Source organism: Geospiza fortis, unplaced genomic scaffold (assembly GCF_000277835.1).
Source record: "Geospiza fortis unplaced genomic scaffold, GeoFor_1.0 scaffold10, whole genome shotgun sequence".
NCBI classification, from domain to species: Eukaryota; Metazoa; Chordata; class Aves; order Passeriformes; family Thraupidae; genus Geospiza; species Geospiza fortis.
In genome coordinates this window covers 2,803,402-2,818,961 of record NW_005054326.1, presented here as the reverse complement: position 1 = coordinate 2,818,961, position 15,560 = coordinate 2,803,402, and the positions used below count along the sequence as shown (strand labels likewise).

The 15,560-nt window shown below is 41.0% G+C and overlaps 1 protein-coding gene across 1 annotated transcript in view; it reads left to right on the top strand.

The window, feature by feature from the left end:
• Positions 1-8,057, top strand: part of MANSC1 (MANSC domain containing 1) — an 8,445-nt gene extending 388 nt beyond the window's left edge. Inside the window, exons 2-4 of the mRNA XM_031057014.1 lie at positions 5-193; positions 1,014-1,154; positions 2,977-8,057. Coding sequence (XP_030912874.1) covers positions 5-193; positions 1,014-1,154; positions 2,977-3,944 — 1,298 coding nt within the window. The 3' untranslated portion in view covers positions 3,945-8,057. The remainder of the gene's footprint in view (positions 1-4; positions 194-1,013; positions 1,155-2,976) is intronic.
• The last annotated feature ends 7,503 nt before the right edge of the window (positions 8,058-15,560 follow it).

Here is a 15,560-nt window from a genome sequence, read left to right as displayed (position 1 = left end):
GTCCCCCTGCTGCTGATCGCCTGCCTGATGGCCGGGCCGGCGCTGAGCCAGGAGTGCTCGGCGGAGAAGATGGAGAATTCCATCATCGATATAGACCTGTCCCTGCCCCGCGGCGTCCGGGGCGCGGAGCCGCTGCGCGTCCCCAGCGCGGGTGCGTGTGTCCGCGCCTGCTGCTCGGGGCACCGGCTCGCAGGTAACCTCGGCCTCCTTCTCCGCCACCGCTTGGCTGGATAATTCTGGAGTTTGGGCTCGCGGGGCGGTGTTCTCCCTATTCAGCACGGAATTTACCTTCTCATTCAGGCTGCGCTTAGTTCCAGCGGGCGGCTGCTACCTTCTTTTGCCAGTAGATGTTAGATCTTAAGGCAAGACCCTATAGTGTTCAGGAAAATAGTTGCATCACACAAACAGCGTCAAAACCTCCCAAATCCTGAACCCCGAAGGTGTGTAAGCTGTGTTTAGTAAATGCACTAAAACTACCTGACATTTTGCACTGTATTTAATTTTAGCCAAAAATGAGAATGCTCATTCTCCTCTGAGACAGCTGGTTTGAATCAAGCTCTTAGAGTAGCAGGAGGTAGAGCAGCAAGTAGAAATGGCAGTGGTGAGGGTGACCCCCCGAAGCAGCAACTAGCCAATCGATTCCTGGGATGTAATAAGGAAAAATGTCTAAATAATTTTCTTCCCCATGAGTATATCAAGGAGGTTTTCAGATTTATCAGGATTTTTAAGCGAGCAATTGTTGTATAAAGTGGTGCCAGTGCGGTATGCGTGAGGGGAGGATGAGAGATTAGACTCATGATTTCCCCAACGTTATTTGTACAGGAAAAGGAAGGTGTGACCTTTCATATTTTGGCCCTGGGCCATTCTTCTGCAGTCCTTGGCGGTTTTTTCCTGTAGGAATGTTATGTGTTAGTAGTTTTACTCACATGAGCAAAAGTTAACAAGCTAGATCTCATTACCATACTGCTATAAAAGTTCTTACTGCTGAAACAGGTATTTACTTTGTTTTGCAGGAGACAAGAAGTGTAATTTGATTATTTTTTATGCTGCAAGAACAAGTACACATCCAAACTGCTACTTGTTTTACTGTCCTAGCACTGAGGCTTGTCCAATGAAACCTGCAACAGGACTTGTGAGCTACAAGATAACTACAGGTAAATAATAGTGAGAGCCATCAGCCCCCACACCACATTGCAAAATGACTTTTGCACCTGTGAACTTTCAGTAGAGACCAGGAACTGTTTGGGGGGTCATATTTTTAGTAAAGTGTTCTAAGCCAAGCATTATGATTTAAAAATATTGCTCTTTTTTGTTGTGGAGGATGGATGGGTAGGTGTGTGGTGAGCTCCTTTGTGGGCCCAGCTTCCAGCTTGGAATAATGTCCCAACCTTACAATATTCCTTCACATTAGATTCAGAAATCCTCATAATTTGTCCTTGCTGAAAACAAAAAGAAGCTGCTTCCATCTAGATATAGTCAGGAAGGAAAATTTCCTGTACATAATACTGAAAAGTATCATGAAAACCAATGGAAATACCATGCCCTTGTGGCCAGCTGCGTATTTAAAGGACCCATGCTACACTGATGAATAATTGGCAATAATAATAAATAATCATTATTTTCTGCATTCAGTTAGGGAGCCTGAAGTGCAGAAGCAAACTTTCTAAACTCAGAGCTTTATGGCATGTGGGCTGCACACGCAGGAATTTCTTGCTCTCTGATCTGTGCTGGTTTTTTTTTAACAGCAAGGCCTACTTGTTGATTGACATTGACTTGCACCAGACCTGCTTGAACAGCTCAGATAAGAAACTGATAATCAGACTGTCCTGCCAAGGTGGTTTCTGTAGGGCTGCTTGAGAGACCAAACTTTTGCTGGAAAAGAGAACTTTTCCAAGAGGAACTATGCAAGGAGCAACAGTATGATATACAGAAAGATTACTCATGTAATGTTACCAAGTATTTTTGTGCAAGGGCAGTCTCACAGGAATCATGCAAAAGCAATGTGCTACAAATGAACTGCATTTCTGTAAAGCTATTACTAAAATTACACTTCCCTCCAGCTCTGTATCCCCTAAAAGAACATCGGGGTTTCAAACAAAGAAGCAAGAAAGGAAATCATGCTTGTGCTTTTGTTCGGCATGTAATGCAATGCTGAGTGAACAAAGTGATTGCATTTAACACTTCTTTGTAATGCAATGCTGAGTGAACAATGTGATTGCATTTAACACATCTTTTTCTTTTTGGAGACTTGATCTTCTGCGAGCATTTAATTGTGGAAAGATTATGCTAGCTTGTTTAATGTTCCTGGTAAGTTTTCAAAGGTAGCACCTGAGCAGTGTCGGTAGCAACAAATGTTTCAAACTTTGTTCTTTCATATGAGAATCTGTATGTGGTTACACTGAAAACCAATCTGAAAGGGGAAAAGATACTTTATTTTTTTCAATTCCAGTGCATTTAAAAAACCTTTTTGTTTCAATATTAAAAAGACATGAGTGAGAGTCAGAACTACTTGAGAGCATGTTCTCTTTTAAATATTCTGTGCAGCAGCTGAATGGTTATAATGAAAATATTAGATATATTTCTATAATTTTATAAATAAAATTATAAAATTATATATAATATGAATTGACAATTAGCCTGTCTTTCCAACAGCTCATGCTCAGCCAAATACTTTTTATAATACCTGTAAATCAGGTAAATACTGTTGAAAAAATACAGTAAAATCATGTAGCTTTTAGGATTATTATTTGTATGGTATTTCTGCACAGAACACTGTTATGTGAGTAGGCTTGAGGCTGACAGCTTTTATGACATAGAATTTAAATGTCACTGTGCATGTTTTAAAGAAAGGAATTTTTATTAGTCATTCTCTCTTAGAGCTCCCTTACATAAATATTTCTAAGAAATACAAATAGAGTATGCCTACATTAGTCAAAAATAGATGTCATCATTAAATATGAGTATTTCTGTTTCCAGAGGATAAATCCATCAAAACTGTGAACTTTTCTTCAAATGAGTATTCTTTGCCTTCGGATGCTGGAACCTTTATTTCTCACAGTCAGGATATCCATCAGAATCACACTGCCAGTTTGGAGCAGTCTGTCCTTCATGAGGCATCTGAACTCCTGAACCATATAGGCAAGCATTTGGCCAACATGGAACTTCATACAGTTTCTCCTGAATCTCAAAGAGCAAATGAATCTGAGAGCTTAGACCCCATCTCAAGGCAGCAGGGAATTAATGTGCCACCAAGGACTCCTTCTGCTGCTCCAGTTGGAAACCCCAGTGCTTCCTTCCTCATCACTGCTCAGGCAGGTGTCCCTGAAACCAGCACTGCTTCTCTTGCTGCTCTGCCAACAGGCACTGCCCAGCTGGAGTCTCTTGCAACCTCTCTGCATCCTGGTGCTGACAAACCAACCACAGGTGCCTCTCCACCTGCTGCAGCCACTGCAGCTAAACCTGCTGTCCCTGCCACCAGCATCGCTGTTACTCATGTTCCTCTTTCCAAGCCCACAAATTCTGCTTCTCCTTCTACAACCGTGCAGGTGACCACGAATTCTGGATCTGCTACTGCTCTGTCAAGGCTAAGGACTCCAGCCATGGCTCCTGAGCCAACAGCTGTCTCCTCCAATGATACCAGCCATGTGACCCTGCTCTCTTTTCCAGGTTTCATTCTGTCCAGCGATTCCCCTGCATCTTCCCAAAATGACCTTCAGGGTTATGACCCATCTGACTCAGAAAGCTCCCTGTCAGAAGGCGTTCTGAAAGGGAAAGATGTCTTTCAGCTGGGGGAAAAAAGCAGCCTTGTAGCAGCTTTGTTTTTTGGGGTGATGTTCTTGTTGCTAGTTATTGTGCTGACAGGGAAGAAAATCCACGAATCTCTTCAGAAGAGGCATTACACCAGGCTGGATTATTTGATCAATGGGATTTATGCTGATGTCTGACTGGGAGAGGGAGTAAAATTTTGGGGAGCATCTCTCACTTTTGAGAGGAGAGCTCTGAAATGGAACAGTAGATATTGAAATCTCAGAAGAGGATGGATTCCTTTTTTGGGCTCTAATGGCAAAACAGGAGACAGGAGATGGGTTTGGTGGTGAGAAGGAATGCTCTGTCTGTGCTGAACTATAATGTCTGTCATTTTTGATTTATTCCTAAATCCTGAGAGTAAACATCTAAATCCAAGTTAAGCTAAGAAGGTCTTATATTTAAGGAGAAAAGGCATTTCATGAGCTTAATCTGTACTGTGACAAGATTAGTGAAATTGAAGTACACCTAATAAATTGAGTACCTGTGCAGCACATGGGTGTTTTCAATGCTATTTGCACCAAATGCTGGTGCAATCCTATTTACCCTATTTGTAGCTTTAAAGGAATACTTAGTAATAGAGCTTTGCATCCAGATGGTTTTAGGTACAAACAGGAAAAAATTATATTACATATGGCATAATTTAATTTTCTTTATCTAAATATAGTTTATTGTTATATACATATCTTTAAAGTTCTTCTTCTGCACACATCACAGGTATCCTTAAAACCACATACTGCAAATGTGAGTGCTCTCAAAGCACACCCTCTTCATTTCTAGCATCCCCTTCATGTGACTGGTAATTAGCATGGCTGTTTAGTAACAGTTATCTTGATATTCGAGTTTTTTTCCAGCCTAAACAACTCTATGATTTTATGTTTTCCTGACTCTTCAACAGGGAGAGTAAGTGGGAGCATCTACTACCACACAACTTCCAGTTCACATTATTTAAATTTCCTTTCATGTGCAGTCAGTCTAAACCTGGTTTTAGAATGAAAGGCTGGATTTCAAAGTGTTCGTGTCAGGTGGCATGATCGACAACAAATGTCACAGCAGAGAAGGAAAGGTGCCTCATGAATGCAAGGAAACAATTCTATTACAAAATATGAAATTTGACTCACATCCAAGAGATCTTTAGATCTGTCGATGTTAGTGTGGTGGGAAGCAGGTGTGATCCAAAAAATGGCCTCAAGGCAAGTTTTCTGAAAGCTCTAAATAACTAAATGCAGAAAATTCTCTGAAAATTCCATTATTCAGAGATCAAAGAAAAGTCAGTGTTCCTTGTGTCAAGAACTTGAATTCTTACTATATGGAGGCTGCAAATTGCTTTATATATATATAAAAGCAGCTGGTATGCTACATTGTTTAAGTATGACAATGGTTAAAAGAAAAGTAATCTGGATAACCTCTTAAAAGTGAACAAAATTACAGAAGAAATGTACCTCAAATTTAGAAATGTACCTAAAATTTATCAGCTTGTTTTTTGACTGTGCTTTGTTAAACTTAATTTTTTTTTCTTTTTTATTTTAATAGCTATTTTCAGAGGTTTCTGGTCAAGGAACATAACAGGGAGGAAATTTTCCATTTTTGGGAAATGAGTTCACAGAATGATAAGTGCTAGTCCTAGCTGTAAAAGTGCAGATGCAGATCTGAGGTTCACCATAATTTTCTCTCATAAGAACTGCAAACTTCATGAGAAGCTTTCTATGTTGCTGGAGTCATCACAGCAGGAGAGGTGCTGAGAACAACCCCTGAATGCTCACTGTGCATTTCTGCTGCAATAAATAATTTGTTGGAGGGAAAGGTGGTTGGTATTAATCGATATGGTTACAGTACAGTAGCAAAATATTCAAGAGAAACCTGCAGATGTATCTCAGGGTTGTTCAGAGCACAAGTAATATATTCATCTGCAGAGGGGCATTTTTCAAGGACATGCAGTGATAGGACAAGGGGGAATAGCTTTAAATTAAAGAGAGAAGGTTTAGATTAGATGCTGAGAAGAAATTGTTTCCTGTGAGGGTGCTGAGGCCCTGGCACAGGGTGCCCAGAGAAGCTGTGGCTGCCCCATCCCTGGAAGTGCCCAGGGCTGGGGTTGACAGGGCTTGGAGCAGCCTGGGATAGTGGAAGGTGTCCCTGCCCATAGCCAAGGGTTGGAATGAGCTGATCCTTAAGATCCCTTCCAACCCAAAGCACTCTCTGGTTACTCAGTGTGTTCCATGTCATTAGGAGCTGCCCTCCAGCCCAGTCAGCAGTGCACACCCAGCACAGGGAATGGCAGAGGTAAAGCTGAGAGGTGCTCAGGCACCATGCCTCATTTGGTGAGGGTGCTGACCTCAGTGGCCTTTCACAACATTTGAATAAAACAAACAACTTTAGAAGTTGTTACATGAAAGATCTTTTATGCTCCTGTAAGAAAACAAGGTATCAGGCAGGTGTATTGAAATATTTTTTAACTATTATTTTTCCCTTTCATATGTCATGTTGGATTAAGAACTAACAGCTGACCAGTCTGGATCTTTCTGGAGGGGCCTATTCAAGCTGTGTTTGAACACTAGAGGGCAACAACAGTTTATTAAATAGAATTGACAAGTTATGAGGATTTTTGATGATTTAAAAAAGTTTTAGTTAGATTTTTTTTTAACTTCCCAAACGATGGCTATTTCATTGCAGAAAGGTTTTATAGGAAAGGTTTTTGTTTATTGAAAGGGTTTGGGTAGAGGATTATATGCACACATTATTAAAACTTTTTACTGCATCATATAATGTAGAAGACAACAAAACTAAGCATATTCTCTATTTTAATAACATTGAATCAGGTTGCATTATTAGTCATGTATTGGCATTTCCATTTAACAGAGAAAGAGAGAGATTTCCCATCATCATTCTTTTGACTATGATGCTTTATTATATGCATTTTTGGAGCTTATTTATTTGCCTAGATAATGCTTTTGCATTATGACTCAAAAAGGAACAAGACAAAGTAACTAAAAAAGTCCATCCAGTTTGTTATGCTTTCCAACATTAAAACTTCTGTGCACTCTTCTGTTTTTCCACTGACATCTCCTGTGGTCTTCACTGTGCACCACACATGGAAGTGGATCATTAATCACCATGCTATGATGACAAGTCTCACATTGGGGTGGCTCTTTCTGGCCATAACCAGTTCTGTTATGGCAGCAGGCCAAAAGCTGATTGACTTTTGTCACCTGGAGAGTGTCATACATCCTGTAGATGCTTGTTTTCCTGTTGTTGCTTTACAGTGCTGAGCAAACACAAGGTGTGTAAATATAGACTGTCATGAACAAAACTGTCTTGTGGTATTGTACAATAAAGCAAATAGCCCAAATTTTGTAACCACTGCAAACAATTGTAAAGAAATAAATTATAGCTCTGTTTGAGATGGATGAGAAGGGTGCAAAGTCCCTACCTCAAAGGGCAGCAAACTCAGCATGGTGTGTTCTCTGCAAATAATGCTTCAGTTCATTTTAACTCCTGTAGGAGCAGGAAATGCTTACACTCAGGATTATTTCAAGTAAGTTACTAACCAACTAACAAAACCCAACAAACAAGGAAATAAAGCCATGAAAAAAAGAGAATTATGTGAGAAGGCAGTTTCAAAACTGTTTTCCTGCCTCCTGCAAAGCCATCTTAGTGGATTTGAATCTGATGACATGCTTTGATCCCACCATCCCACACTCCATGCTGATAAAAACGTGGAGTATAAAGTGCCAGTGCTGCAGTCTGCAGTCCCCAGGCAGTGTCCCATCACACAGAGAGCTCTGCTCCTGTAGACTTCTTTCTGTCACCCTCCTGAAATGGGCCTAGACAGCTGTGCTCTCCCTATGCATTACTCATCCTCTCATACAGCTAATGCACTTCTCTACATTAATTCTCAGTGAATTCCCGTTCATTGGTAGTTGTGGGATAGCTGCATCCCCTCATCCTTGAGGTCTTGCACATCCCTTCAGGAGTGTACATGCTGTTCCCAGATGCTTTCCCAGTGTCTTGATAGGTATGTCCCCTGAAGGGCTAGGATATAGTGAACATCTTCCTTCCTCTTCAGAAAGCCTACACCCAATCTCACAGTCTAAATTTGCTTTTTTTCTTTTAGGTCTCTACACTTCTTGAGGATGTCAAAGCACAAAGCATAAAACTGCTGCTCTTTGTCACCTGTGTGTTTGGTATTATAAAAAATGTATAAAAGTATTTTTAAGCTTCAGTACAACTATGCTGTATCTCTCTTTCCTGTATATTGGCTCACTTAATTAAAAAAAAAAGGCGTGAGGGCCGTGTATTACTTCTTTTCTCTTTTTCTCTTCCTCCTCTCCTTCCAGCCTATAAAATGTCATTTTTGTAAGTGGCAAGAGTTTAGATATGCCATGTTCAAGCTGTTCTGATCCTTTTTCTTTTTGGTTCACTTTGTTTTAATAGAAAATTGACGGCGAAAATTGAAAATTCTGTCACACCAATAATATCCAGGAGTAGTAATCAGATAATTTGTGCATGCTGCAGAAGCCTGCAAACCTTTCCGCCCAACAGTGGGCTTGTACAGCTAAAGCCAGCATCAGTTGGAACCAGCTCTTGGCTTAGCCAAAGCTGACTCATTTTACTCTCTTTTCTTGGAAAGGCTTTTTAGGTCTCCCATGTAATGGCAAGGAGTCTGCTGTAGTGTCTGGGGTGCACAGGGTGAAAGCAATGGGTGCCTAAACCAGAAATGTCAGAGTCAGAAATTCGACAAGGCCAAGTGTCTGCAAACATTTTTGTCTCCTATCTGTAAGTGGTTTTGGTCTGTGGTTCCCATTGCTTTGGGTTTTTAACTGTGGTGACTGGAACACCTTTTGCTATACTGAATTATTTACTGCTACAGTGTACCTTAGGCCACACATACACTAGCTGTTTCTTCCTGTTAAAGTGCCAAGATTCTTAAACCACAATGAAGATAGGACTCTAAATCATAGTTGCTTTCAACACTTAGAGCTTTGATTATCTTGAAAGCAAAAAGTGTTTTGGGAAAATAGCACTTTAAATGTATTGTTAAAAAAAAAAAGATTTCTTAATATGCTGAGATTAAATGGGGATTTTGCTCTGTGTAAGCCCTTTTCAAATGGTTGTAAAGGTATTAGATTTTTCACAATTGAAATAAGGAAAAAAATAGTAGAAGTTGCATTAACTGCAAAGCTCTGACACTGAAAAAGGCATTGGAAGGAGCTTTATGAGCCAGGGCTATTCAGACACAATTCCCTGTCTTTTATGCAAAGATCCATGTGACCAAATACTGTCTTTGTGGTTTTGACTAGAGAGAGGGTAGAAAAAGGAAGGATGAGGAATGGATTGGGTAACCTCAGTCTAATCACTGTTTCTTCTTGAAAGGAGAAAATATAATCTAATTATTCCAAAATATATTATCTTTCAATAAAGTCTTCATAGTAGCCACTACTTTTTAAATAAATATATTTGGGAACTGGGTCTTACTTTCTCTGAACATTACTTTGTCATTTATCTACGTTTAGTTGCCAGCTATATTGGAGGAGCATTTATTGAAATCTACACTGCAAGGAAATTATTCAAAGAACTGATGAAAATGGAAAGGCAGTGAATGACACTTCAGCTCTGTAAAATTGCCTCTTCTATCCCCTCTTCACATGAAGAATGAGTTACAGGCCATAAGCCACAGAAACCTTTATAGATGCAGCCAGTGCAAGCTTAAGGACCCACATGCCTCCCTGTTTTAACAGGCAATGCCTCGTGATTAGTTGATTTAAAGACTTTCTTAAGAATTTTATTCCTTAAAGTTTACTCCTGCAAGAATAACATCAATCTCTAGGGCATTCACAATAACTTTTATGATACTGAAATAAACTGGATATATTTCATGCTGTTTTTTCAGACCCTGAAACATTTCCCACAGTGAAATATAAAATTTGTCAAATCCAGTATGAGTAATAGTTCTGAATTATCAGAGGCATCCTTCTTCCTCTGAGAGACCCTGGCTAATGGTAGTTTAATGAAAATGCTACCAAGAAAATGCCTTCATCTTTGTTTTTAATAATTAATTTATTAATCAATTGAGAGTATAAGAAAGATTTGGGTTTTCCTAGAAGTAATAAATCGTTCCAACATCTTGCATTTTTGTGGCCTTACCTTACAAATCACGTAGAAGAGAAGCACTTCATAAAACATTGCAGACATTAAACCTAGAGATTAACCATTAGAGGGCAATCTTTCCTGCTCTGAGGAACTCAGCATGGTTTTCTAGCCTATTTTGAGAGCTTGACTAACAGCTCATAAAAACAAGACCCCTGAAGAGATACCATGGTTGATGCTCCACACCCGTATTCTTGAGGCGCTGCGTGTCTTTGCTGAACTGCAGACTAATTTATACATTAACATAAAAATAATGAGATTAATATCAACATAAATATAACATGAACACAGCTATAAATATGAAATACAAATAGGAAATATGAATATGGCTCTTCCTCACAAAGTCTGAATGAAGAGGGATGGGTCTCTTTCCTTGCCATACACTGCACTCTGTGGTAGAGCACTTTAGTCCAGAAGTGGCTACTGCAGGTGGCAAACGAGCTCTTCTCTGCACACACATGGTGTGTCACACCACAAGACATACATAAAGATTGAAAACTGTTGTAGGAAAGATTGCTAATTATTGTGCCACAGTGACTTACCTTTCCTGACCATAGGCATAAATTCTAGTCACTAATCCCTGTGACTAAAAGAGTGCAAGAAAATGTACAAGGCTTTACCAGAAACTAATTTTTAAACTTCAAAGGCTGCAGTGCAAAGCAGAATTCTTAAATATTATGCATATTGCAAAATGCTGAAGGGGTTTGAAAGGGGGTTGAAAAGGAAATATTCTTAAATTGTTGTTGCTTAAAAGGCACGCACGTTATGGTTAATAGAGCCCAGATGCTGACTGGTTTTGAAAAGCTGAGCAAGCTAAAACAAAATAGTGTTTTGGTGTCTGTCAGCCTGAAATGTGAGCTCTTTTAAAAGGATGTTTTCACTGTATCAACGTAGCATTAAAGCACTTTACAAATTTTAGAACAGTAACTTTCTCAAATGACATTTTTGTAACATGGCTTTGAAATGTAGCCACAGCTAAATATTCCTAAGGAAAATCTTGGACTTGCCCTGTGGTCTGGTGGTGGGCAGTGCCAAATTAAAATCAGGATCCTGCATGGTTCACACTAAAGAACATGACTGCTGAAGAAGGGTATCCTCAGGCAAGGCTATTTTCAACTCCCTGGGAGATGGGAGAGGAGAAAAGAGATACTAGGTAGACAGCCTGACCTTGAATGCACCACCAGCAGGAGTCCAAACGCTCCTCCAAAGTCACAAAGAAAATGCCCAAGCCTTCCAGGTCATCTTATTTCATATTTCCCTGTGGGGATATTGCTGGATTTCTGTTAGACTAGCTTGTCTGTAGGGGCTGCTGAACTCAAGCACCTTCTCCTCTGTGAAGTTTTTGTTGCAAGGATTTTTTTTTAGCCACAAAGAAATGCAGTTCTCATCCTGGGCACCAGGCAACCTCTTCTGGTAGAGAAGATGGGAAAGAAAGGATGGGTATTGAGGGGGGAGGGAAGAGTTGGAGGGAATAATAAAATAGTACTGAAATGCAACTCTATGTGTGAGGGGCTGGAGCACCTCTGCCACAAATGAGAGAGTTGGGGTTGTTCAGCCTGGAGAAGAGGAGGCTTCAAGCCTTCTAGAGCCTGAAGGGAGCTTACAGATGGAGAGGGGCTTTTCACTAGGGCATTAGTGGTAGGACAAGGGAGAATGGCTTCCAACTGGAAGAATGCAAATATTAGGAAGAAATTCTTTATTATTCTATGATCTGGTCCTCTATTCATTGAAGAAGGAATGCCATTGAACCCATTGCACTCTTGGAATAGGATAAACTGTGTCAGACACTTCTATCACGTTTATTAGAACTAACCTTGTTTTGAGGAAGAGTTGGATGAAACATTTTTCTTTATAAACTGTATGACCTAAGCAATGTGGCAAGATGATGACAATGATGTCACAATTCAAGGTGTCCTATTTTATTCTGTGAAATGCTTGTAACAGTCATCACTGGATAGCAACATTACATCCCATTTCCCCAGCTCCTGTGCTGCAGGAGCATGCTGGGGGCATGAGGACCTGAGCTTGAGTTTCAGTATGAAACCCTGGCCCTTTTGAAATCAGTGAGAACTTTACCATTGCCTTCAGAGGGAGCAGCATTTCAGCACACTATGCCCATTAATTCTTGTGGAAACATTCCGTGAGAAAGCTAATTATGATAGTGGCTTCTGTGATGTGGGCAGTCACAAATTCAGTTGCTGAGCATCCATCTTCTTCTAACAGCTTTTGCTCATTAGGGACTTTGGTTCTGGTTCTAGAGAAGATCCCACTGACTCCACTCAAACCCAGGGCACAGCTCAAAAGCAGAGGGACTTTGGCAGTCGCTGCTGGTTTCATGAGCTCCAGCTGCTGTCCCTTGCTGTCCTGGGAGCTGACACAACTGCTTGTGAAGCTGGGCCACCAACTAAACCAGGGAACTTGCCCAAGTTTAAAAATAATCCCATGACAACTCATGTGTCATTGACCCACTATCCAAGTTCAGAGGTAAGAGCTGTTCAGGTTTCTCAGCTTCAGCTGGATTTGAGTCAGCAAAACAAGGTTTCTCTTTCTAAGGTGAATGAAAATAACTGAGACCAACAAGGGGAGCTTCTTACTAAAATAAAAGAGACATTCCCTCTCCACTTACTTTGACTTTAAGCTCAAATAAGGAACATAACAGAGAAATCATGCCTGTTGGAGGCTTTTTGTGTGTGGTAATCTTGCCTCCTACTTTACTTTGTAAAAGCCTCTGCTATGAAGTTAATGCTACATGGATGAATTAGAAGTAAAGCTGACAAACATTTAGGAGGTAGACTTGGTCTTGAACCCTAAGCACTGATGAGGAAAAGGGTTCAAAAAAGGCCATTTTTGCAGGGGTAGTGGTCAATGGCTCAGAGTCCTGATGTACCCTAGTGACAAGTGGTGTCCCTCAGGAGTCCACATTGGACCAGAGTTCTTTAAATATCTTCATTAATAACAGATGAAGGGATTGAGTGCACTCTCAGCAGGTCTGCAGATGACACCAAGCTAAGAGTGCAGGGACACACCTGAAGGACAGGCCAATCCAGAGGGACCTGGATGAGCCCCAGAAGTGGAGTCCCAGCACAGGAAAGGCCTCAGCCTGTTGGAATGAGTCCAGAGAAGGCCAACGAGATGAATAAAGGGATGGAGCACCTCTGCTGTGAGGAAAGGCTGGGAGAACTGGGATTGTTCAGCCTGGAAAAGAGAAGGCTTCAGGGTGACTGTCCTGCTCCCACCCAAGAGGGTTAATTTTTGTAGTAGCCAGGAGAGATCATGGTAGGGACATGGAAGTTATCCTAACACCTTCTGTCAGTGCTAGGGGTGAGGGGAAGGGAGTCTCTTCTGAGGAGAAGGGGCTCCTTCCAGTGGAGTAACTAAGCTGAATAGAAAAGTGGGGAGGCCCAGGTTCTGAACCAGAGGGAACAATTTATTGTCTGTTGTTGGAGCTCCTGCAGTGAGCAAGAACGTTTCTTTTTTGTACTCTCTGTCATTACTATAGTGCTGTTACTGTTCATTTTCTTATCTCATCGCTGTTTCCAGTGAATTGTTCTTATCCCAACCCATGATCTTTGCCTTTTGTGCCTCCAATTCTCCTCTCCATCCTGCTGCAGAGGAGAGAAGGGATTTGGGGGAGTAAGTGACAGTGCATGGGTTGGAGAGTCTTGGTGGGAGCACCATTCCTAAACCATGACAGTGACACAATTGGGGTTCCAGTACCTGCAGGGAGCCTCTAAGAAAGATGAAGAGGGATTATTTACAAGAACATACTGTGACAGGACAAGGGTGAATGGCTTCAAACTGAAACAGGGCAGATCTAGGTCAAACATCAGGAAAATCTTCTCTGTGAGGGTGGTGAGGCCCTGGCACAGGCTGCCCAGAGAAGCTGTGGCTGCCCCATCCCTGGAAGCATCCAAGGCCAGGTTGGACTTAGACTTGGGAGCAACCTGGGACAGTGAAAGGTATTCCTGCCCATGGCAGGGGGCTGGAACTAGATGTTCTTTAGGTCCCTTCCAATCCAAACCATTCTGTGATTCTATGATTCTATGATACTTGGGCTGGAAGAGACAGAGGAGGATTCTAGGCAGGCTATGGGGAAAGGGGCTAGGCTGATTATTGGCTTCACCAATAATCATTAACTGGCTTAGAGGAAATCCAAGTAGGAAAGGGTTTGAATTATAGAAAAATGGCAAAATGCACCAAAAATGATAGCATAGAAGTGTTCAAAAGCTAAAAATAAAACCAGTCATCTTGGGCAGCAGGGAAGATGTCTTTAAGAGTCAGAGCAACCAGGCAGGGGATCAGGCTCCCAAGAGAGATAGTCAAGGCACCAGAGTGCTTCCAGCAGAAACAGATAAGATGTGAGAGGGAATGGCATGTGGAGAAATGTGGTTTTGTGATGCAGGGGTGCAGGCTTGAGGTTTTCCTCAGCTGTGCACTGTATGATTAAGATACAAAGAATTCATTACAGATCTGCCATACTTCTCAAGAGGTTAATGACAGATTGTGGAACACTGTGAGTATGGAAAAAGTATAAGGAAACACTGTGAGGGGAAAAAAAACCCCAAAGCCCAAATCAACAACAACTTCATTTTCCTTTTAAACAGTGAAAATAAATATAAAAGTGTGCTTCTTTTGCCTGCTCCTGCAAAATCTAGAGGTGACAAACAAGGATTGGGCACAGGTTCTCTCTTCTCCAGGGTACATTTATGTATGGCAAATCTTCCCATCCATTATCCACGTGGATCTTGCTTGAGTTTGCTAATCCTGCCAGCTGACAGCACAGTAACAGCACAGTATTTCACCCAGCAGACAGTCAAGGACAAATTTTGTAATGTAGACCTGGCCTCAGGCAAATATTGCTGTTGTGCTGAATTGTTTACATTTTCAAAAAAAATTTTTTTTGCAACCTTGAAGTTGGAAATACACTTCATTTAAAAATATCCCTCTGTTTTCTTCTATTTTAAAAAAAATTTCCCCAGTAAAAGCTGAGTCTGATAATATCACAACACCAGGAGCCCTTTAGAGTCAGCCTACAATGCCCAGGCCTTTAATCTGGCCCAGATGTTATCTCCTACTGTAACAACAAGAAAATCTATGAAAATACATGTTTGAACACATATGAAGGTAAAAGTTAAATGCTTCTGTGAGTTTCTAATACTCCTGAAAATAATTCCGATTTTGGAATTTAAGTGCCTCAAATGTTGCTCTAAGTTGTTCTGCTCCATATCATTATTCTACTCACCAGCTGTCACGTTCTGTGAGGGAGGGAGAATGTGATGTAGACGTCTACACTGAATGAAAACGTTTTAATCATGAAGTAGATTTTCTCATCTAGAGGAAATGCAAGAAAACCTCATTTCACATTGTTTATTAGGAACAAAGAAGGTGAGGAGGGAAGTTTTTTTCCAATTGAGAGTATATTACAAAATCTTAACTATGCAAGAGGGGAAAAGACTATGTTTAAACTCATATTATTGGTACCACCGCTCTAAGCAGCCCAAACCCAGCCCGCCACATTTAGTTTAGCAAGGGGGACGATAACGCAGGGCACCCCCAAAATCGCTAGGAAATAAATCACGCATCATTACATCAGCCAGGCGGCAATTCCTGCT